At 42.7% G+C, this 23,307-nt stretch overlaps 1 protein-coding gene across 1 annotated transcript; it reads right to left on the minus strand.

Moving 5' to 3' along the window:
* Positions 1-589: 589 nt before the first annotated feature.
* Positions 590-18,664, minus strand: COMMD4 (COMM domain containing 4). Its single transcript, XM_089652409.1, has 8 exons — positions 18,584-18,664; positions 15,991-16,062; positions 15,685-15,750; positions 14,666-14,705; positions 13,356-13,475; positions 10,712-10,792; positions 5,456-5,626; positions 590-1,117 (listed from the first exon to the last, which is right to left on the minus strand). Exons 1-8 carry the CDS (start codon positions 18,584-18,586, stop codon positions 1,077-1,079), a joined length of 594 nt encoding a protein of 197 aa, XP_089508535.1. The 5' UTR covers positions 18,587-18,664; the 3' UTR covers positions 590-1,076.
* Positions 18,665-23,307: the final 4,643 nt, after the last annotated feature.

The following is a 23,307-nucleotide window of genomic DNA, read 5'->3' on the forward strand; positions in this document are numbered from 1 at the left end:
AAACTCTTTTGTTTCATTTTTATCTGCAGGTAAACTTATAATGGACATTTAGGAGATATTTCAGTGAGCAGCAGGCGGTGATGTCACTGGAGCATGTGCTCTGAGGGAACGGCGTATCCGTGCCATTCATTCAGAGCTCTGAGCCATGCGTGGGAGTGACATCATCGCCGGAAGAAGACCAGGTGAAATGGAATCCTCTACAACGGTGACAGGGAGCGGCTGGAGGGATCCGTTCTAAAGGTAAGTCTGACATAACGTGCTCCTATGCAGTGCTAGTTACCAAAAGACAACCATAGACCGACCGAAATTCTGCCTGTTCAGCAGGAACGGTCAGATTTTCAATCCATTTATGGGCAGGCTGATTGTACAGAAGTATTGAATCTGAGCATTGCCATATGGAGGTGAAACGCACATCTCTAATTATGCAAAGAGTGACTAAGAAAATGAGTATTTGCACATTGCTGCTGTGAGCTTATGCTGTCAGGTACCAACTGCACTGCTAAATGATCAAATATTATCACAGGTTTATGATTAAATGTATCAATCAACTCATGATTCATGGATCTAAAACAAGAATCTGACATCAAAGTAACTCCTAAGTGTTTTATTAGTTGTTGACAATCTGTCCCATTATCCATGCCAACAACTTTGAATCACAACATAGAAAGTGACCATTTACTTGTTTTAACATGGAAGTGCTGGGAAAAAAATCTGAATTCTCTTACTTAGTAATACATAAACACAGAAAATAACAGACAGTGCCAGAAATTCAATTGCTTAAGTCCTCAGCTGAACACAGATGAATCAATTTGACTTCTTTTTGTTAGACGTCACAACAGCATAGAGCCAAGGTATGTTCTTCAGTCCACTGCATGTATCCTGGTCCGTAATGCGATACAGTTCCAGAATGCCATTCTTCTAAAAGCATGAATAGCTTGCAGAGCTCAGTGCTTATAAAGAGCCACATAAATTCACTGAAGACGTAACAGTCATCAGCAAAAGCTTTGTTTATCACAGCTCTTGTAGTCTCTTAAAAATGAAGATCTAGACAGCAGAGCTGACAAAGATCAGCAATGTCAGTTGATGGCATTCATCATTTCCTGGGCTTGTTTTAATTCTAGAAACACAAAACAAATGCTTATTTTTAACTCTGGGGAAAAAAAAAAATACAGATATTAAAGAGTAACTCAACTTCTGCTGATAAAAAAGCATTCCCTTTTGGGCGATTTATGTACATTGCAGGGATTAAAACAAACTTTGTTGAAGATTCCTACCTTTTGATACTCTGAAGAAATAGTTGTCTGTCTGTGTTCATCTGCAAAGTGAATGTGATTGATTTTAGAATTATCAATCAGCTATGCACTTGCAGGGTTCAAATTAGGAATATGGCAGGGTCTGCATCCCTTTAAAAAGTATTTCTCTTTGGGAGTATTTTACTGAAAAAGGATTTTTTGTTGCAGGGGAAGCCCAAAATCTGACTTGTATCTTAGTGCAAACTTCTGGGAAAATCAGTAAGCCAATCATGCAAGCAGGAAATTACATTTCTGGGGGATGTTCTTTACACCCCAGTACTGTCATTTCCTGGTTGCTATAATGCATTGCAATTTATTATTATATAGTATTTATAAAGCGCCAATAGTTCGCTCAGCGCTGAAAAATTACAGAAAATTACACCGCTGCAGACTGAAAAGGAAAGGTAATTTGTAATAGCATTATATTTCAATATGGATTGTGTTGCAATTGTATATGCTATTATATGTTTTTTTTTATATGCAATTTTTTCCTCACGAAAGTGGAGTTACCCTTTAAATGATGTCTCTCCCATAGACGTATATGCAAAATATTTTGTAACACTTTCCACTTTTATCGAAGTTTGGCATTTAGATATTTAGGGCGGCCATTAGCATATTACCCATAGCTTGGCTTCCATAAACCGATATTACAGTGTTAATACAACACATCTGAACATCAAATAATATTTGGCAAAATAGCCGATGGACATATACTATGATTTTAAAACTATACACAATGGTATATTTAGTTCTTGTCTTCAGATAAGGCAGTAGTTCCCAATCTCAGTCCTCAAGTACACCCAACAGATAACGTTTAAGGATTTTCATCATCTTGCACAAGTGAAATTAATATCCATGGCTTAGTATGACAGCTGTTTTAACCAAGGGGAAATTCCCCAAACATAACATGTTGGGGGTAATTGAAGAAAGAGTTTGGGAAGTAAAGGATAAAATTGCAGCTGTGAAGTAGTTAATCCTCAAAGATCACAACAAGATCACTAATGTCAAGTTTCAGTGAGCTCCAACAGTTTAGAGATTTCTGTGTATTTATATTAGAAGGCTGGCAGTCTGCCAAGATCCTGGTGTAAGGGCTCGTTTACACCATATACAGTCAGGTCCATAAATATTGGGACATGGACACAATTCTAACATTTTTGGCAGTATACACCACCACAATGGATTTGAAATGAAACAAACAAGATGTGCTTTAACTGTAGACTGTCAGCTTTAATCTGATGGTATTTACATCCAAATCAGGTGAACGGTGTAGGAATTACAACAGTTTGCATATGTGCCTCCCACTTGTTAAGGGACCAAAAGTAATGGGACAGAATAATAATTATAAATCAAACTTTCACTTTTTAATACTTGGTTGCAAATCCTTTGCAGTCAGTTACAGCCTGAAGTGTGGAACGCATAGACATCACCAGACGCTGGGTTTCATCCCTGGTGATGCTCTGCCAGGCCTCTACTGCAACTGTCTTCAGTTCCTGCTTGTTCTTGGGGCATTTTCCCTTCAGTTTTGCCTTCAGCAAGTGAAATGCATGCTCAATCGGATTCAGGTCAGGTGATTGACTTGGTCATTGTATAACATTCCACTGCTTTCCCTTCAAAAACTCTTTGGCTGCTTTTGCAGTCTGCTTTGGGTCATTGTCCATCTGCACTGTGAAGCGGCGTCCAATGAGTTCTGAAGCATTTGGCTGAATATGAGCAGATAATATTCCCGAAACACTTCAGAATTCATCTTGCTGCTTTTGTCAGCAGTCACATCATCAATAAATACAAGAGAACCAGTTCCATTGGCAGCCATACATGCCCACGCCATGACACTACCACCACCATGCTTCACTGATGAGGTGGTATGCTTAGGATCATGAGCAGTTCCTTTCCTTCTCCATACTCTTCTCTTCCCATCACTCTGGTACAAGTTGATCTTGGTCTCATCTGTCCATAGGATGTTGTTCCAGAACTGTGAAGGCTTTTTTACATGTCGTTTGGCAAACTCTAATCTGGCCTTCCTGTTTTTGAGGCTCACCAATGGTTTACATCTTGTGGTGGACCCTCTGTATTCACTCTGGTGAAGTCTTCTCTTGATTGTTGACTTTGACACACATACACCTACCTCCTGGAGAGTGTTCTTGATCTGGCCAACTGCTGTGAAGGGTGTTTTCTTCACCAGGGAAAGAATTCTTCGCTCATCCACCACAGTTGTTTTCCGTGGTCTTCCGGGTCTTTTGGTGTTGCTGAGCTCACCGGTGCGTTCCTTCTTTTTAAGAATGTTCCAAACAGTTGTTGTGGCCACGCCTAATGTTTTTGCTATCTCTCTGATGGGTTTGTTTCGTGTTTTCAGCCTAATGATGGCTTGCTTCACTGATAGTGACAGCTCTTTGGATCTCATCTTGAGAGTTGACAGCAACAGATTCCAAATGCAAATAGCACACTTGAAATTTGCATTTGGAATGTAATTGGGATAATGAGGGAATAACACACACTTGGCCATGGAACAGCTGAGAAGCCAATTGTCCCATTACTTTTGGTCCCTTAACAAGTGGGAGGCACATATGCAAACTGTTGTAATTCCTACACCGTTCACCTGATTTGGATGTAAATACCCTCAAATTAAAGCTGACAGTCTGCAGTTAAAGCACATCTTGTTCGTTTAATTTCAAATCCATTGTGGTGGTGTATAGAGCCAAAAATGTTAGAATTGTGTAGATGTCCCAATATTTATGGACCTGACTGTAGGTGTCATTACTGCGCAGGCGGGAGATCAGGAGGTGCATGTTGGGATAGCCAGCAGCACCTACTCCCGGAAATATACATTAGTGGGCTTCAGATACCCACACCCTTCATGGTCCCTGCCTGCTTCCGAAATCAAGGTAAAATATTACAGATTTACAACTAACGAGAATTATATCAGTTATAACATTATTCAAATATAAATGTGCAAGTTGTAACAATCACGGGGGAGCTTTTTAAAAAAAATTGTATTATAGGAACTGGAACTCCACTTTAACAAACCCGCTTCTTAGTAATGTACTTTTAAAACAAATGATTATGATTGAGGCGGTTTCATAAATTCTGAATATAGGTTAAAGGGCTTTTATACATAGAAACGGTTTTTCCAGCACCTTTGCTGTCTCTAAACTGAATGTTAACATTGAAGATGAATCTGTAAAGAAGGATGTACTGTATTAATATATCCTACATTGACCCCCAACGTAATATAATATAATAATAAGCAACTAACATTTTCTAAAATGTGTTTTTCCCTGACAGGCTAGAGCACGTGTCAAACCCAAGGCCCCCTGGGGCTGAATCTGGTCTGGGAGGATAATTCATGTGGCCCTTGCACCTCTCCTGCAGCTGTGGCACCTCTCTCATCTCCACTCCCACCTTGTCCCAGCAGTCAGCAGCAGAACAGAACTCCTCCACGAGAGCCTGCACCTGTCTGGCAGTTACAGCACTCCCTCGTCTCCACCTCCCCTGGTCTCAGCATTCAGCAGACTCTGGAAGCAGCACAAAATAAGGGGGGTGGCTGGGGACACTTTAATTTAAGGGAGGGTGGGGGACTCGACTTTTGTTGGGGGGGCTCTTGACATCTGATGTAAAGGGGTGCTCTGCACATCTAGTCTTAGCGATACAGCTGGTCTTTTGAGAGCTGATGCAGCCTACAGTGAAATTGAGTTTGAAACACCTGGGCTAGAGGATAAAAGAAAATAGCCGTCTTGGACATCAGCCCTCATTTTTCATTTGGCTCAGTGTTTTATATATTAGCTTTGCATTATGTTGCCCATTTGAATGGAAATCTGCAGACTAGAATGGCAAAATATGTAAAAACTTCAGAGCTTATTTATAGAAGCAGGAGAAAAAACAAAACAAAAAAAACACCATACTACACCATAGTGAGAACATGCTCACAGGGGCCAATCATACTGTATCTCAACTTTCACAGAGAAAAAAAATTAAACCTGTTCAGTGACGACTACTGAGGGTTTTGTAACATTGTTTAAATGAAATGTCACTGTGCACATTTTCTACACAAGGAAATTCTTTCATTAGATCTCATGCTAAATAATAAGCTTTTTCTACACTGCATGTTACTAATTGCACATGAAAGGTTATGACAAAGTCATGTATAGATGGATAAGTAACAATCTCACCTGTTAGTAACACCCTTAATTTACTGGAAGACACAGTTACAGCAACTGGACTGGAATAGCTAGCATCTGCCACATGGAGATTGAGGTGGACCAAAGGCTCATTGACTTCCTGGAGAATACTGGAACTAAGAGTCTGGTCTACACGCCAGCTTACCGAAGATAAGTGTGATACTGCAAAAACAGAAGAGCATTTACAACAATTACATGTTATAATTTATAGGGCTGCCTCAATTAAATAGGTAATAGTTTGTTTGGACAAGAAAGAAAGTCATTTACTTCTGTGACTGTATAATTAATGAAAGGTTATTTCTGTGCATTTTAATAGTGTATCATTGAAATGTAAGAGAAAGTGCAACTATTTATTGTGCAATGATAGATAACATAGTGAACAATTACTACAACTTAATCTAGGACACAAGCTTCTGATAAATGTAATACACTGAATGTTTAATCAAAGTGGTTCTAAAGCCTGGACAGTTTTATCTTAATGCATTCCCTACATTAAGGCAAATGATTTTCCAGTGTTTGTATCGCACCTTCACTCCCCTTTATCCTTACCTGGCTCCTATTTTAAACCAGCACTGTGCCCATCTGCAGAGGCTCTCTCCTCTCACTCTGCTCAGAGGGAGCAGCAGCAGCCACTGGCTCCTGCTACTGTCAATCAAATCCCGAGAGCAGGGGCAGAACGAGCCTGCAGGTGTTCCCCAATAACAAGCGGACTGCTATGGGGCACACACAAAAGAAGAGTAGCCTACAGCACCATTGAAGGACCCCAGAGGAAGACGTTCAGAGTCGCTCTGTGCAATACCAATGCAAAACTGAATGAATCAGTTTCATTCATTAACAATGATTGCAAATATCAATGAAATACACTGGTATTAGCAATCATAATGTGTTAAAAAAAAATCCTGATAATTTGACCAGAGTAGTAATATGTTACTGCAATGTTACAATTGCATTGCTTTGGTCACAGTGTGCTGAAAGATAAAATAGTAAAAAATAGAAAAAATGTAATACAAAAAATAGAAACATTTGAAAAAAAAAAACAAAACAAATTCAATTACTATTATTATTTTCACCAAAGAAATGTAGCAGAATGTATTTTGACTTAAATGTATGAAGACATTTTATTTATTTGCAAAATTTTATAGCAGAAACGAAGAAAAGTGCATTTTTTTTTTCAAGCATTACAGGTGTTTTTTTGTTTTAATTTAGCAAAAAACAAATATGGGTACAGTGTTGCATGACAGCGCAATTGTCAAAGTGCGACAGCGCTGAAACCTGAAAATTGGCCTTGGCAGGAAGGGGGTATAAGTGCCCGGTATTGAAGTGGTTAAAGTAATTTTTTAATTTGATTTTCAGTTTGCACATTTCTGTGATTTTATTAACTGTAGATATTTGTAGATTAACCACTAGAACAGTGATGGTGAACCTTTTTGAGCCCGAGTGCCCAAACTGCAACACAAAACACTGGAATTAATCACTTGCCTACCGGGCACTTCTACCCCCTTCCTGCCCAGGACAATTTTCAGCTTTCAGTGGTGTTGCACTTAACAATGACAATTGTGCGGTCATGCAACACTGTAACCATATGCAATTTTTATCATTTTTTCACACAAATAGAGCTTTTTTTGGTGGTATTTAATCACCACTGGATGTTTTATTTTTTGCACTATAAATGATAAAAGAGCAAAAAATTAAAAACATAAAAGGTTTCCTTTGCTTCTATTCTAAAATTTTGCAAACAGGTAATATTTCTTCTTTGATGTGCGTTGGTGAGGCTGCACCGATAGGCATTGATGAGGCGGCACAGATAGGTAGCACTGATGAGGCGGCACTGGTGAGCATTGATGAGGAGGCACTGATATGCAGGAAATGATGGGCACTGATAAGCGGCACTGACTGATAGCACCAACTGGAGGCACTGACAGACGGCACTGACCAGCGGCACTGCTGGGCATCATTGATGGGTGGCACTGATGGGCAGCACTAATGAGGTGGCACTGATATGCGGCACTGATTGCTGATTGGCGACACCGATAATGGGTATTGATAGACAGCACTGATAGGTGGCACTGACATCACTGCTGGGCACTGACTGGCGGCACTGCTGGGCACTGACTGGCACAACCGCTGGGCACTGACTGGCAGCACTGCTGGGCTGCACTGATGGGCACTGGTGGGTGGCACAGGTGGGTTGGCACAGGTGGGTGGCACTACTGGGCACAAGTAGGTGGCACTTCTGGGCACAGGTGGGCACATTGCTGGGCACAGGTGGGTGCACTGCTGGGCACAGGTGGGTGCATTGCTGGGCACAGGTGGGCGCACTGCTGGGCACAGGTGGGTGGAACTTGTGTGTGGCACTGCTGGGCACCGATCATCAGGGCACTGATGATCAGTGACCCTGATGATCGGTGCCATTCCCTGCTCTGACAACTGCCGGTTTTCGGCAGTACTTTCCTCACGATCGGACAGCGTGAGGAAAGTGCAGCCGAGAACCGGCATTTGCATTTCCCGGTGATCAGCGTGTCATTGGACACGGCTGATCACGTGGTAAAAGGCCGCTGTGATTGGCCTTTTACCACGTCACGTGATCAGCTGTGTCCGTAGGACACAGCGATCACAGATCGCCCGGTGTGTGCGCAGGAGAGCGCGTTCTTCCTTTTCTTCCTGGCGTGCCCACTGAGATGGCTCCGCGTGCCAGCTCTGGCACACGTGCCATAGGTTCGCCATCACTGCACTAGAATCATTGCAGGTTAGCCAATAAAATTACTCTAAGGCTACGTTCACACTAGCGTTGTGTGCAGGCAGCAGAGAGGCGTTTGGGAAGCGTTTTTACCGTTTCCCAAACACCTCTGCCAATTCTGCACATTACAGCACATGGTGCTGTTCTAATGGGAGCGTTTGCGTTGCGTTGCGGCAAAACGGACGCCACTGGTCGAGTCAGGAGGCTTTGAAGCTTCCTATTCTCGTCTATGGTGCTGCTCCGCAAACGCCCGGCCGGCGTTTGCAGTGCGGTTGCGGGGCGTTTGCGGAGCGGTAACACCACTCAAACTGCATTATAGGCGTTTGTGGGGCGTTATTAACGCTCGGCAAATGCCTAGCAACCGTCGCTAAACCGCGCATGCGGCGTTTGCGGAGCGTTAAAAAACGCTCCGCAAACGCCGGACCAACGCTTGCCAAACGCTATAGGGGCGTTTGGCAAGCATTGGTAAAACAGCCAAGTGTGAACAATCCCTAACTGCTGTTGAAATTAGATATTAGTAACACAGGGAGTGTGTTGTTTGAAGAAGTAAAGCACCACCTTTGTGGAACCTACATGTGTAATGAACAAATATGAGATCAATGCACATACTGTATATAATTACAAATCATATATAGAAGCAGGTCTTTGAGCTGCTAACATATACTGACAAGCCCCATTCACATCTAGCCAATTTCTTTTTTTTCATATATATCTAAAAAAAAAAAAAAAAATCAATCAATAAATAAAAATAATTCAAAAGGGTATATATTACCTGTAAAAAGGCAACAACACTGCACCATATAAATAACTTGTAATCTACAGAAACTCAATGAGCAGTTCTTTGCAGAGGAAGGTTTTGTATTTTTACATTTAGTATTATGTTGCACTTGTTTTGTTCAGTGCTGTATCTTCCTTTAATATGAGGATAAGCATTTGGACTGAATGTTAAAGTTGGTGCTTTAGAGTGATGATATTGCAATGGTCTAGGTAAGTGCATTCCATTTATTTACACAATGATTAGTAAATGTAGCAATTATTCAAATATGCAATCATTATTTTGAGTGTTTAGACAACGTTGTGTTAGCAGTGTTATTTAAAAAAGAAAAAAGAAAAAAGTCAAGAGACTATCATGGTTCTCTGGCTTCTGAATTAATGACTTGAAGTAGAACAGCTGCTTGTGAAGGCAAAACATCTTATCTGCATATTTTTTTTCATGTCAGCCACTCAAAACCAGAGGGTCAGCATTCCACTGCTAAAAGGTTTTCTTGAAGGAGGTTGTTCAGATTGAATTAGAATGATAAGAAATGAAAGACTATTTTTATTTCCATTACAAAAGTTGCCTAGGTGGCTCTTTCATTCATCTATAAAGAACCTGTAGTCACACCTGCACAGAAGTAAACACTTTCCAGCTGAGCAGAGGGCAGTAAGGAATGGGTCCTTGCGGCTTTTTAACCGCTTCCAGACCGGACACTTTTACCCCCTTCCTGACCAGGGCAATTTTCAGCTTTCAGCGCTATCACACTTTGAATGACAATTGCGCAGTCATGCAACACTGTATCCAAATGAATTTTTTACCATTTCTTTGACACAGATAAAGCTTTATTTTTGTGGTATTTATTCACCGCTGGGATTTTTATTTTTTTTGCTATATAAATGAAAACGTCCAAAAATTTTCAAAAAAATAAATAAAATGTGCAAATAAATAATATTTCATCATAAATCTTTGCCAAAATTTATTGTGTTATCTTTTTAGTAAAAAAAAAAATCCAAATTAGTTTAGAACCAAAAATTATAATTTTTAAACATTTTTTTTTTATATTTTTATATTATTTTTTATTTTTATTTTTTTTTACATACTGTCACCCTAGCAGTACAGTGTCACCATGGTGACACTGTACTACTTGTGGGGGGAGATGAAGATTTTTTTTTTTTTACACTGATTGCTTTTACACCCATATAGGATGTAAAAGCAATCATTTCTCTTTCTCTCTGTCTGCATTCTTGCACTCATTGAGAAGTACTGAGTGAGCTGTGATTGGTCACAGCTTGTCACATGGTACAAGGCTGTTGTGAATAGCCTTGTACCATGTGACCTCTGTGATCATTCACAGATTTCACACGTAGTAAGCAATGATGTCACAAGTGACAACTTGCTTACTACTTTGCATGTGATCACTGATTGGCCAATCAGTGATCACATGATCGGGACCTCGTACAGAGGTCCCGTCCGACGATCAGTGTTTCACTGTGTCTGGAGGACACAGTGGGCACTGAATTACGGTGCTGCACGCTCCCAGGGGGGTCGTTTATAAACGGCCACCCGACCCTGCACTGCCACCGTCCTGCCGTTTATATGCAACGGCCGGTTGGGAAGTGGTTAATAGTAGGTAGAAGAGAGGTGGGGGGATCCCTAGGGTTTTTATTCCAAACCGAGACAGTATTTTCAGCAGGTCCTTATTCTCACATGAAGAGGAAGGTGGAGTTCGGTAACGCACAACTTTTATACTCACAGCGAAGGCTACTCTCCCTCAATGTCTCTTGTAAAGCGGTCTGCTTTTCTTCATAAGAACGACACAAAGAGACTGCATGTTCTGGAAATGTAATACATTGTTTAATGTAAGATGATACACCCATATTTCAATCAGCTAATATTCTCTGAACCAATATTCATTCTATTAAAAAACAAAGCACTGGAAAAGTGGATGAAATGCTTAAAGCAAAGTGTAGTAAAACAATCAAAGCCAAACTACATCAGTCAATCATATATTAAATAGTTATTGCTTCATACATCTTCTTTTCAGCAGTAACACCTGTCTAAAATGTTTTAAAGCCCAATTGAATTGGACGTTTAAATTAGCTAAATACATTTCAGAATCATCAAAACCAAAAAAAAAGTGTTCAATGTCTTGGTCCCCTTTCACACCGATGGTCCGATCAGGTCCGCCTGTCAGTTTTTCAGGCGGATTCAATCAGACCATCCATAGCTCTCTATGGTGTGGCGGTTGTCAGCAGACATGTGTCCACTGACACCTGCCAATATCCGATCTGATTCTATACACTAAAAACAGAAGGATTGGGATCAATTCCCCATCCATCTGGCAGGTTGGAACAGATGACAGTCGGATGCAAACGGACAGGCGGTCCATTTCCATCCAACTGCCCATATAGAACAACAGGCTGTGTCTGTGTCTGCTCTGCATAACACAGACCTGTGATACGGCTGTTCAGCTGGGATCAAAGGAGAGATCCCCCAGCTGAGCAGGCAGATTCGCTTGACAGAATCCACTCCGTCTGAAAGGGGACTTACAATCTGTTTTTTTCTAAAGCAACTATAGCCCAAGTAGAAACGCCTGTCCCCTGCCAGCAGCAGCAGACTGGGACGCTTGATCTCTACAGTATATGGAAGCAGTGTTCGCATGGCAGAGGTCAGAAACGCTCTATTTGATCAGACCTATAGCTTTGCAATCAGCAAAGCTCATGCTCCCCGCTGGTTAAAAAGCTCTTGTTCTGACTCAACAGGGAGTGTATTAGACCTTTGAAGAGAGACCACTGCGTCTCCAAAGAAAACAAGGGACCCAGTCTGGATTATGATGGTTTATTTTTAAAGACCAGCTGGAAAACGTTAAACATGTCTTGATTTGATGCACCTGGAATGTATTTAGAGGATTTAAATTGAATGTTTATTTGGGCCTTAAAGTGGTTGTAAAGCCACAAGGTTAAAAACCTTCTGTGTGCAGCAGTGCCCCCAGCCCCCTCATTACTTACCTGAGCCCCCTTGTGATCCATCGATGTGCACCACAGCCTCAGCTGTCCCCGGTCTCTGCCTCCTCATTAGCTGAGAGCAAGCGGGAGCCATTGGCTGCTGTCAATCACAGCCAGTTAGCCAATGAGGAGGGGGTGGGGCAGGCCACGGCTCCGTGTGCTCCCATAGCAAGCTGCTTGCTATGGGGGCACCCGACAGAAAGGAGGAGCCAGGAGCGCCGGCAGGGGACCCAAGAAGAGGAGGATCCAGGATGTTCTGTGCAAAACCACCGCAGACAGCAGGCAAGTATAACATGTTCGTTATTTTACAAAAAAAAGTGGGGAAGGATTAGAACTTCCTGTCCTGCTGACAATGGCTTAACCAGGCAAGAAGGGAACATACAAATCTGAAACCTGGACACAGACAGAAATAAAATTTGGCAGGGGTTCAAGCTTTAGTCTACTTTTAAACAAGTAATAATATTTAAGTTCTTTTTATTAGTATTCATTAATAATATAAATATTTCAGTAAGTGTTGCTGTTGGTGAGTTCCCCTAACTTCCATTTGGTAAAACATTATCAGCAGACCAGAAATAATAAGAGCCCCAGATATCAGTAAAAACCAGGACAGGAGTTATAGTCCTTCCCCATCCTATACAAATCTAAGTTTTGTCTGGACTTGCACTAATCAGTAGATGCAGCAGCATCTGTGCTGTGGATAGGTAATCATAAATAGATGAGGTATTATTTAACTAACCTAGGACTAAAGCAGGCCATACATTAAACATTTTGTTTGTTTAACCAGTGGGATTAAAAGAAAAAAAAAATTACCTGATTTCCCTATTCACACATTTAATTTGGATAGGGGAATCCTTCCCACTGAGTCATTATATTCTGACAGCGGGGAGCCCTTCCCACCATCAGACGACATTAATCAGTGCTGCTGGCTATAGTTAGCTGCACCAATCATTTAGGAAAAACCTGACAGGCTGGTTGTACACAAGCTGATCTACCAATCGACTTGTGTATATACCAGCCTGCCCATACTTGGAACAAACTTTGAGCAGTCCCTGCTGACCTGGCCTAATTTTAATCCATGTATGGCCACCTTAACAGAAGGTCAGGCATGTTATTTAGAAGTCTATGCTTCACATTTTTACAATTTTCTGTATGCCATAATGAATCTATTTAAAAAGACCCAAACTTATCTGAAAATTACCAGAATGCTAACAATACTTTTAAAGGAAACATGTAATGACAGAATTACTGGGCTCCCACTGCCGATCTCTTTCTAAAAATGTCAGACCCCCATATTTCTCTCATGACTGACCATTTGAAAGCACACAGGGTCCACAAAAATCTGACTGCGCAGACATGGTTAGTTTTAGAAATAATGGGTTCCTCCATTCTTACCTTTGGGAAGCCCCAGTTGCTGAAGCTCACTGGACAGATTGTCACTGCTAACATTGTGCTTGGCTGCACTTGAAAGAATAAAACAAAGTACAGCAATTGTCGCTTTAATGTCACCAGACTCTACAGGAAAAGAAAGATAGACAAAAGCAAAAATAAATTATATTCATCCAAAAAGTATTATTAGTTTAATGTTCCTAAATATTCATTTGTCACTGCATTTTAGAGACTGCATACAGCAGTAAGTAAGAAATATGTTGACACTCTGCACCCTGCAAGCCTCTAGATGGCATTTTTCCTTATTTACCTGGTGATCCTGCCAACAACATGCTTCCTGTCTAAGAGTGACAATGCTAAGTCATTGTACTGTATCTATGAAGGAGCAGCATTGTCATTCTGGGACAAAAAATGGGTTGCAACATAACATGGGAGGAGGAGGTTTTTTTGTAGTCGTAACTCACTTCCTGATAACATTGTTTCAGATAAGACTGCAAAATATTGAACAGATATAACAAAACACATTCAATCGCATATTTAGCACACCAAATAAGGGCAGTTCATAGTTAGGGTTTACATACATAAAGGACTTGAAAGTCATCTGCCACGTTAGCATTTCCTCTCAACAAAGAAACTAGGTTGTGCACACAAGCAGTAATTTGCATCAGTATTTCTTTTCTCTCTATACAAGCAAATGGTAATTGCAAAAGTGGCTCAAAGAAACTTGAAGCACCTATGGCAGCATGCACACGGGGTGTTTTAATAACGCTGGTAATGTTAGCTGTGTAAAGTCACGTTACAAATGTGATTTTTTCAGCATTTTTGTATTAGCGTTTAGCCGCGTTTGAGGGTTTTTCTTTTTTAAAAAAAACTTCCAAAAACGCTTGTTTGCCACGATTTACTGTGCTTTTCAGCGTTAGAGCGTTTTTACAGCTAAAAAAACTCCTCTAGTCCTGGGTTTTTTTTCCATCCAAGAAACGCCCCTACCAAAAAACCTTGATTACAGTCTATGTGTGCGTGGACACATAGGATAACATGCTGGGGAGTTTACTAGCTGTAGAAATAAAAACATCAAAAGCCAAAAACAGCAGCTGTAAAAATGTCCAGTGTGCATGAGGGCTAAAACTGAGCTCAAACACAAGCTGTGTGCACCACAAAGCATGCTGCTTTTGCCCATCAATACAAGCCCAAACATTTGTGGCACAGAATACACAGATCTGCCTCAGAAACTCCAGTTACCTCCAGGTAGTGCGGCAACTGTAATTCTAGAAACACATTTATACTAAAATACAATATACAAATAATAATGTTCTTACCAAAACGAGCATCAGATGTTAGCTTCAGAATTTTTTCATACTGTTAAAACAAGATAATAGAGGAATGAGCTGCATACTTTTTCTTAAAGCTGAAATTTTATTTTCTTACTTTTTGGCTTTCTATGGCACGCCCCATAAATATGCTAATGAGATTTTGTAAATAAATGTTTCTGTTTTCATTATATACTTTGGGTCTCTGTATTTCTCTATGCAATGCAGGCAGATCATGGCTGGTGTGAGGGGCTGTCTAGGTGCTGTACTTCGCTTCATGAGAACCCTTAGTACTCCACTCAAGAGTCCTTAGCCCTGATGCAAGCAGTAGCTGACTCATAGGAGGAGGAGGCATGTAAATATGAAAAAACCTTAATGGGTAGGGGTCAGTCTGGTGGAATGGGTGTTTCTAGGCAGGCATTTTCTTGCAGACGCCCACATGTGATGCTGACCCTCCATGACTGAAAGATATGAAATCCAATAAATGAATGGGGTGGAAATAGGCTCTGACTTGCTGCAGCTTCTAATGCAGGGGTCTCCAACCTGCAGGCCATAGGCCTCATGCAACCTACTTCAAGATTTTAACCTGCCCACATCAGCTGTGTTGCACTCTGATGACGACGCTGATGTAAGGGGAACTCTGAAGAGAAAGGTGTAGACAGAATGTATTTTTGTTCAATCTGTATTAATGAGTCAAGTAATTTGGAATTTCTTTGCTTTCTTTTACTTACACTATTTCTCTGTTGTTCTGAATCATATCATTCTGATTACAAATAATCTGTGTAAAACGTAAACATTTTTTTTTTCATTCATTTATAAAATATACAATGTGGCCCTCGTACTGAAAAGTTTGAAGACCCCTGTTCTAATACACAATGTTAAAAAAAAAAAAAGCTGTGTGCAGTGAAATCAGGGCAAGCAGTTCAGGTGAAGAAGAAGAATGTGTACAACTTTGCAAAACTGAAGGTAAAACTGGAGTTCAGCTTTGATCACTTTCAACCAATAATCTCTTGGGCTGTTTAACTTACATCAATGGTTTCTCCCAGCTGTTCCTTTAACACTTGGGCACAGATCAACTTTAGCTTAACAGAGGACTGAAAATAGAAAAGGATAAAATGTGAGAAAATTGTTGTCATGAGGAGCAAAAGTAAAAAAACAAAACAAAAAAAACTGATGTTAAAGGAGACCTTTCCTGAGAAAAACAAGAAGGCTGCCAGTGCTGATATCACATTCTCCAGGGTAATTAGAACAAAGTGTTTTCACAAGGGAGTGTTATCAACTAGACAAGAGTATCATGCTTTTTATATAGGAATTGTTCAAACTTTCTACTTAACTATTTTAGCCAATGTGCTGATCTCTGCCAGAACCCAATCAGGGCAATCCAAGTCACCGCAAAACCGGAACCTCTAAAAGGAAAATAAGGAAATATGTGTTAATTTTGTAAAAAGAAGATATCAATTGATTTCAGTGTGCCCTTGCAGAACACGTGCAGAAAAACCGACATCTCTTCACCATGGTGTGAACAAACCCTTAAACACGTAAGTCAATAAAGAAGGGGCAGTTGGAGTGTTTGGAAATGGAACTGCAAGTTAAATAATGGAATAAAGATTCAGCATCAGGTACCCATGAGCCATGAGAACAGGCAGACTTAATGTTTGTAATTATCCGTAGATGCTGACTAACTGCTCTTATCCTTGGCAACCTTTGTCAGACTGTGATGTGTTTCTCCTATGCTTGTCTTTCCAGGTAAGTAACAGGTTAGTAATAGATTGTAGCAAGTAAAAGGATAAACAAATGCAACCAATGAGTTTGTTTTCATTTAAAATTTGGACTCTCCCATCTGATTAATTTTCTAAAATCAAAGTATAGCTTCTGCCAAACAATGGCCCCCATTAACACACATCTACAGTATGTCAATAGAGGAGTCATCCCCTCCAAGCAAATAGGGAGATTAGGGAACATAACAGTCGTTTGATCTGGGAATGAATATAGAATACGTCTAGGTTTAAAGCCCAACTCCTGACTAAATGTTTTATTATTATACCCCCATATATGGAAAAAAATACCTTTAATCTACAGCTGTCCTTCACAGTACTCTCTTTTTTGCCACAAGATGTACTCAGTCTTCTGGGAGTTGACACCTGGTAGCACTCAACCAGGAAGACTGAGAACACAGTGTGAGTGCAGAGCGTCATGGGCTCACTCCATGAGGGGGGTGTCACTCATTGTGGTGCATCACATTTATTGTTTAATGTTGAAGACAGTGGTGCTGATAAATGAGGACCTCTCACCACTGTGAGGGTTAATTGCTTGTTTTGTCTAGGGGAGAGGCGAAACTGGTATACTTACCTGATTCTCTTCTCCCCACGATCAGGCAGTAGACTGTGACTCAACATCCTCATATCCAGTGCAGGGCTATGTTCCCTTCTCTGTTCTTGATAACATCAGAACCCCAGACTGAAGGAGCAAGGGGGTGCATATACTGAATGTTCAAGCCAGTAGCATGCATATAAAAAATACCAGAACTGTACAGCAGCAAAAGTATTAAAAACCCCCGTATCACATACAAGAAAGAGCACCCAGTTTTAGGGTAAGCACAGACACTGCAGTCTACATTTTTCCTTTATAAACGTCTATAGCCTTTGTCAAGTAAATAAACATGAAGGTCAGGGCACTCACGGTATGTGAAAGAGCATAAATGATCCAAGGTTTGGGCAAAGTTCAGTCAAAATTTAAAAGCATACATTCACTTCCACATTGGATTTCACTTCAAGTCTATTATTATTCTGATTGATCTTGACATTTGTAGAATTCTGTGATACGTAGTCACTATGCCCTGTGAGTAGGCACTGCTGTGTAACATTTCAGAGAGCCTGCCTTCTATACTACAGAGGTACTGAGAGGAGTTTCCAGAGGTGGAGTCAGTACAAGAATCACTGATTGCAGGCAGCAAGGTACCATCGGATATGTGGTCCTTAGAAATTGAAGGTAAACAGCAGAAGTTGCAAAGCATGCAGGGATTCCAGGAAAGTTGTGGAAAGATGACAGGCAGAACTCTCAATATGAAAAGAGATTTTTCAAGTAAACTTGTATTGTCAAATAAAACTGTTTGTATTGTTATTACAATGCTGAAGTTATAAGATGACAGTGTATGCTGTGACCATAGAACTTATTTAAAAGGATAAGATCACCTTTGTAACATGTTCCATCCGTTTTTAAAGTGGAATATGTAACATGTTCCCATAGCTGCAGCCGCTGCCCCCCCCACAGATAGTATGGGGAGAAGTTTCCCTGTAGTATCTGTCAGATTTGATAACAGCATGGCCGTTTGGGCGGAGCACCGTGGCAGTTCATTGAAGCTTCCTGTCAGTATATCTGCTTGCTCGTCCATCCCATACAGCTAGCAGATATACTGACATCTGCAGAAGTCCTGCTTGGCATCAGCAATCTACTGATCACTGGTGCAATGCTTTACAGGCTTCTTTAGACAAAAATAATAAATGCACATTTTTTGTACCTGCAAAAAAAGTGCATTTATTATTTTTGTCCAAAAGGTGAACGTATCTTTTAATAACATGGAACATTTGTAAGCATCTGCATGGAGTCTGCACCTTCCAATGCACTGTGCTCCTAAGCAGCACACAGACTTATTAATATTCCTCCTGGCAGCTCCCAGACAGATCTTGTTATTACACTATAATAATAATACAGGCACAGACATGGCTGACAGGACATCTAATCAATGTACTGCTGTGCCTCTGTAGGGGCACACCTTCCATCACTGACCAGGAGGGAGAAGAAGATGAAAGATCCTCCTACGTGTACTACACTCAGCACACAACTATTCTCATCATCCAACCCTAATCCCTCAGACAAATGTCTCCACAATCAGCAGATGACAGATCAGTCCCAGCACTGCACACTCACCATATTGTCAGCAACACCAACTCTTCCTGTCAGCTGACCACACACCGATCATGTGACTTCTCCACCTTCAACAACTTTATTAGAACAGAACACGGAGTCTGTCTTCCCACTGTGGGGCACTGTGGTGCTGACTTTGCTGACTTCAGAAGAAATGCGAAAGAATGGAGGGGGTGTGCTTTTATTATCCTGCAGAGAGGACAAGCTGCTATATGTACTGCAGGAGAAGTAGGCAGGAGTCGGACAAAAATATGGAAACACTACATGATTTGCAGTTCAAGTGACGACAAGGGACTGAGATTGAGCTCTGCAGTCACTATTGCAGCAGTTGTTTTCTTACTCTGGTTACAATCCTGCGTAATGTCCTTTTGTCTCTTTCGGTCAGTTGACCATATCAGCTGTGCTTCTCAGACATTTTCCCAGAAACTGTCTATGTTGTCATAACTTTTAATACTGTACCTCGTGATACGGCAAATAAATAGACAACTTCAATCACAGAGGCACCAGCTAAGCGGGCACCATCAATTTACCCTCTTTGGAGCTCAGTAAATCTGACATGACTCATTACTAGCAGCGCACGCCGTGAATGACAAAAGTGAGGCTTCCCACTTGTTAGGTGTCTCATCACACAGCGGGAGCAAAAGAATGTTACATCATTTCGTCTTTCAATGCAAAACGTTGTGACTTTCACACCTGCAAATCATGTAGTGCTTCCATTTTTTTGTTCAACCCTTGTAGATACCCCTTACTTACGTGTGGCTGCAGGGCAGGGAATTCCTCAGCCGCCTGTGGTTGGGATAGCTGAGGCAGATTTGAACTAGTATATGAATATGCTTGAGCTCATCCTTACTACAGAGTCCCCACCAGTACAGACTCCCCATGTCCCAGTATAGACCCCTTAGTACAGACACCACCCTTTCCCAGTACAGACCCCTCAATACAGACAACCCTTATCCCAGTACAGACACCCCCTATCCCAATAAAGACTCCTCAGTACAGACACCCCCTATGCCATTAAAGACTCCTCAGTACAGATACCCCCTATCCCAGTACAGACACCCCCTATCCCAGTACAGACTCCTCAGTACAGACCCTCTCTATCCCAGTACAGACACCCCATATCCCATTAAAGACTCCTCAGTACAGACACCCCCTATGCCATTAAAGACTCCTCAGTACAGATACCCCCTATCCCAGTACAGACACCCCCTATCCCAGTACAGACTCCTCAGTACAGACCCTCTCTATCCCAGTACAGACACCCCATATCCCATTAAAGACTCCTCAGTACAGACACCCCCTATCCCAGTACAGACACCCCATATCCCATTAAAGACTCCTCAGTACAGACACCCCCTATCCCAGTACAGACACCCCCTATCCCAGTACAGACCCCTCAGTACAGACACTCCCTATCCCATTAAAGACTCCTCAGTACAGACACCCCCTATGCCATTAAAGACTCCTCAGTACAGATACCCCCTATCCCAGTACAGACACCCCCTATCCCAGTACAGACTCCTCAGTACAGACCCTCTCTATCCCAGTACAGACACCCCATATCCCATTAAAGACTCCTCAGTACAGACACCCCCTATCCCAGTACAGACACCCCATATCCCATTAAAGACTCCTCAGTACAGACACCCCCTATCCCAGTACAGACACCCCCTATCCCAGTACAGACCCCTCAGTACAGACACTCCCTATCCCATTAAAGACTACTCAGTACAGACACCCCCTATCCCAGTACAGACTCCTCAGTACAGACCAGGGGCAGACTGACCATTTGGAAACTCGGGCACTGCCCGAGGGCCCGGGGTCAGTAGCGGGTCCCATGAGATGCCCCTGGTACCTTTTTCATAGGTTTTTTTGAGTTTGGGCAAGGACACAGGGGCCCCATGATCCCCTATTGCCCAGGGGCCCCATGAGTTGTCAGTCCGCCCCTGGTACAGACACCCCCTATCCTAGTACAGACTCCTCAGTACAATCACCCCCTATCCTAGTACAGACTCCTCAGTACAGACACCCCCTATCCTTGTACAGACTCCTCAGTACAGACACCCCCTATCCTTGTACAGACTCCTCAGTACAGACACCCCCTATCCTAGTACAGACTCCTCAGGACACACATCCCCTATCCCAGTACCGGCTCCTCAGTACAGACTCCTCGTTACAGACACCACCTATCCTAGTACAGACTCCTCAGTACACACACCCTATCCAGTATAGACCCCTCAGTACAGACCCCCCCTCTTTCCTAGTACAGACCCCTCAGTACAGACACCCCCTTTCCCAGTACAGACACTTCTGTCCCAATACAGACCCCTCCGTACAGACATCCCCCTATAACAGTACAAACCCTTCAGTACAAACACCCCCACCCCAGTACAGACCCCTCAGTACAAACACCCCTACCCCAGTACAGACACTCCTCAGTACAGACACCCCCTCCCCAGTACAAACCCCTTAGTACCAACACCCCTCCCCATTACAGACTCCTCATGACAGACACCCTCTATCCTTTTATAGACTCCTCAGTACAGACACCCCCTCTCCCTGTACAGACTCCTCAATACAGACACCCCCTATTCCAGTACAGACCCCTAAATACAGACCCCCCTCCCCAGTACAGGCCCCTCAGTACAGTCAGCAAACCCCATAATACAAATCCCTCAGTACAGACACCCTAACCCCCAGTACAGACTCCTCAGTATGCACATCCCCTTTCCCAGCACAGACGCCTCAGTAAACACACCCCACCCCCCAGTACAGACACCACTTTTCCCAGTACAGACCTCTCAGTACAGACACCCCCTCCCTAGTACAGACCCCTCAGTACCGACACCCCTCCCCATTACAGACTCCTCAGTACAAACACCCCCTCTCCCAGTACAGACACCCCCTTTTCCAGTACAGACCCCTCAGTACAGACCTCCCTCCCCAGTACAGACCCCTCAGTACAGACACCCCACCCCATAGTACAGATCCCTCAGTAGACACCCCAACCCCCAGTACAGACCCCTCAGTATAGACACCCCCTTTCCCAGCACATATTCCTCAGTAAACACACCCCACCCCCCAGTACAGACACCCCTCCCCATTACAGACTCCCTCTCCCAGTACAGATTACTCAATACAGACACCCCCAATTCCAGTACAGACCCCTCAGTACAGACCCCCCTCCCCAGTACAGAACCCGTAGTACAGACACCCCACCCTATAGTATAGTTCCCTCAGTACAGACACCCCAACCCCCAGTACAGACCCCTCAGTATAGACACCCCCTTTCCCAGCACAGACCCCTCAGTAAAGACACCCACTCCCCAGTACAGACACCCCCTTTCCCAGTACAGAGCCCTCAGTACTGACACCCCTCCCCATTACAGACCCCTCATTACAGATACTCCCTCCCTAGTACAGACCCCTCTGCAGAATCCTCAGAACAGATCTCCCCCCTGCCTAAACTCACCACACCAGATGACCAAATGCAGTGGCCAGAAGTGTAACTAGAACCTTCAGGGCCCCCGTGCAAGAAACCATGAAGGGCTCCCCTGACCCCCTGGCAGGGGCCTGACAGGGGCCTGTAGTGGGACCCTTTATTACGGTCCCACAGTGGGACCCTTTCATGTGTTGTGATGCGGTCTTCCTGTCATTTTGGGGCTCCCCATAGTGGTGGAATACCAGGACTCAGTCGCAGGTGTGACCTTTGCAACCCTGGTAGTTCTGCCACTGGCGTCAGTAAGTTTTTATTTTTGTTAATTTATTATTTTTTACCAATTTATAACTTTTTTTTTACAATTTTATTTTTGATCATTTTGACATTTTTTTGGGAGCCCCATTGGAGGACTTTGGTGAGATATCAGGGGTCTAAACAGACATCTGATGTTTCCCCTTTGAGACAGAGAGAGGAGATTGAGGACACAGCCCTCAATCGCCATCTCTGCAGCCTTTGCTGCACAGAATGAATGGACGGGAATAGCGTTGTACAGAGCTTTCCGGTCAGTCACAAAGTGAAGCATAGTAAACACAGTTCACTATGCATCAGTTATGAAAGAACAGAGTCAGTGATTGGTACTGATCAGTGACTCTGTCCATTCAGAACAGGAAGGGCCTGGTAAATTACATATTTACCAGTCCCTTCCCCACTCTGCATCCTAAAATCAGGATTCCAGGAGAGCACACAGGGGCAGCAGGACCTTGACAGGAGGGGAGGCAGGGGTGGCATATAGAGCCACCAATGCCCTCCATTTTCCTTTTGCAGCCACTGAATGACTGTGGGAGGGAGAGGAGGAGAAGCAGGCTTTCAGTGGCTGCAAGAGGAAAATGGAGGTCATCATTTCCTCTATATGCCGCTCCTCCTATCCACATGTACAGGGGATCCGCACGGACCCCATGGAGCATGGAGCCAGTTTGCAATTGTGACCCCTGTAGTCACACCCCTGGCAGTTCAAAGTGAAGGGAAGTCTTTTTAGGCTTCCCCTAACTTTGAACTGTTGCTGTCACAGAAGTACAGGGTACAGATTCTTTAGTGGTGCTGTGATCGCCTGACATTGTGTGTGTGTGTGTGTGTGTGTGTGTGTGTGTGTGTGTATGTGAGTGTGTCTGTGTTGCTCTGCACTGTGCTGTGGCCATTTGTTCTCTCCACCTCTTCCAGTCAGCAAATGTTGATCTATTAAAATCATACAGCAATTAAATAATGCCTGCTAAAACCCTCTGTTAGCAAA

This window comes from Staurois parvus, unplaced genomic scaffold (assembly GCF_062004578.1).
Source record: "Staurois parvus isolate SC_StPar_1 unplaced genomic scaffold, SC_StPar_1.0 ptg000682l, whole genome shotgun sequence".
Lineage (NCBI taxonomy): Eukaryota > Metazoa > Chordata > Amphibia > Anura > Ranidae > Staurois > Staurois parvus.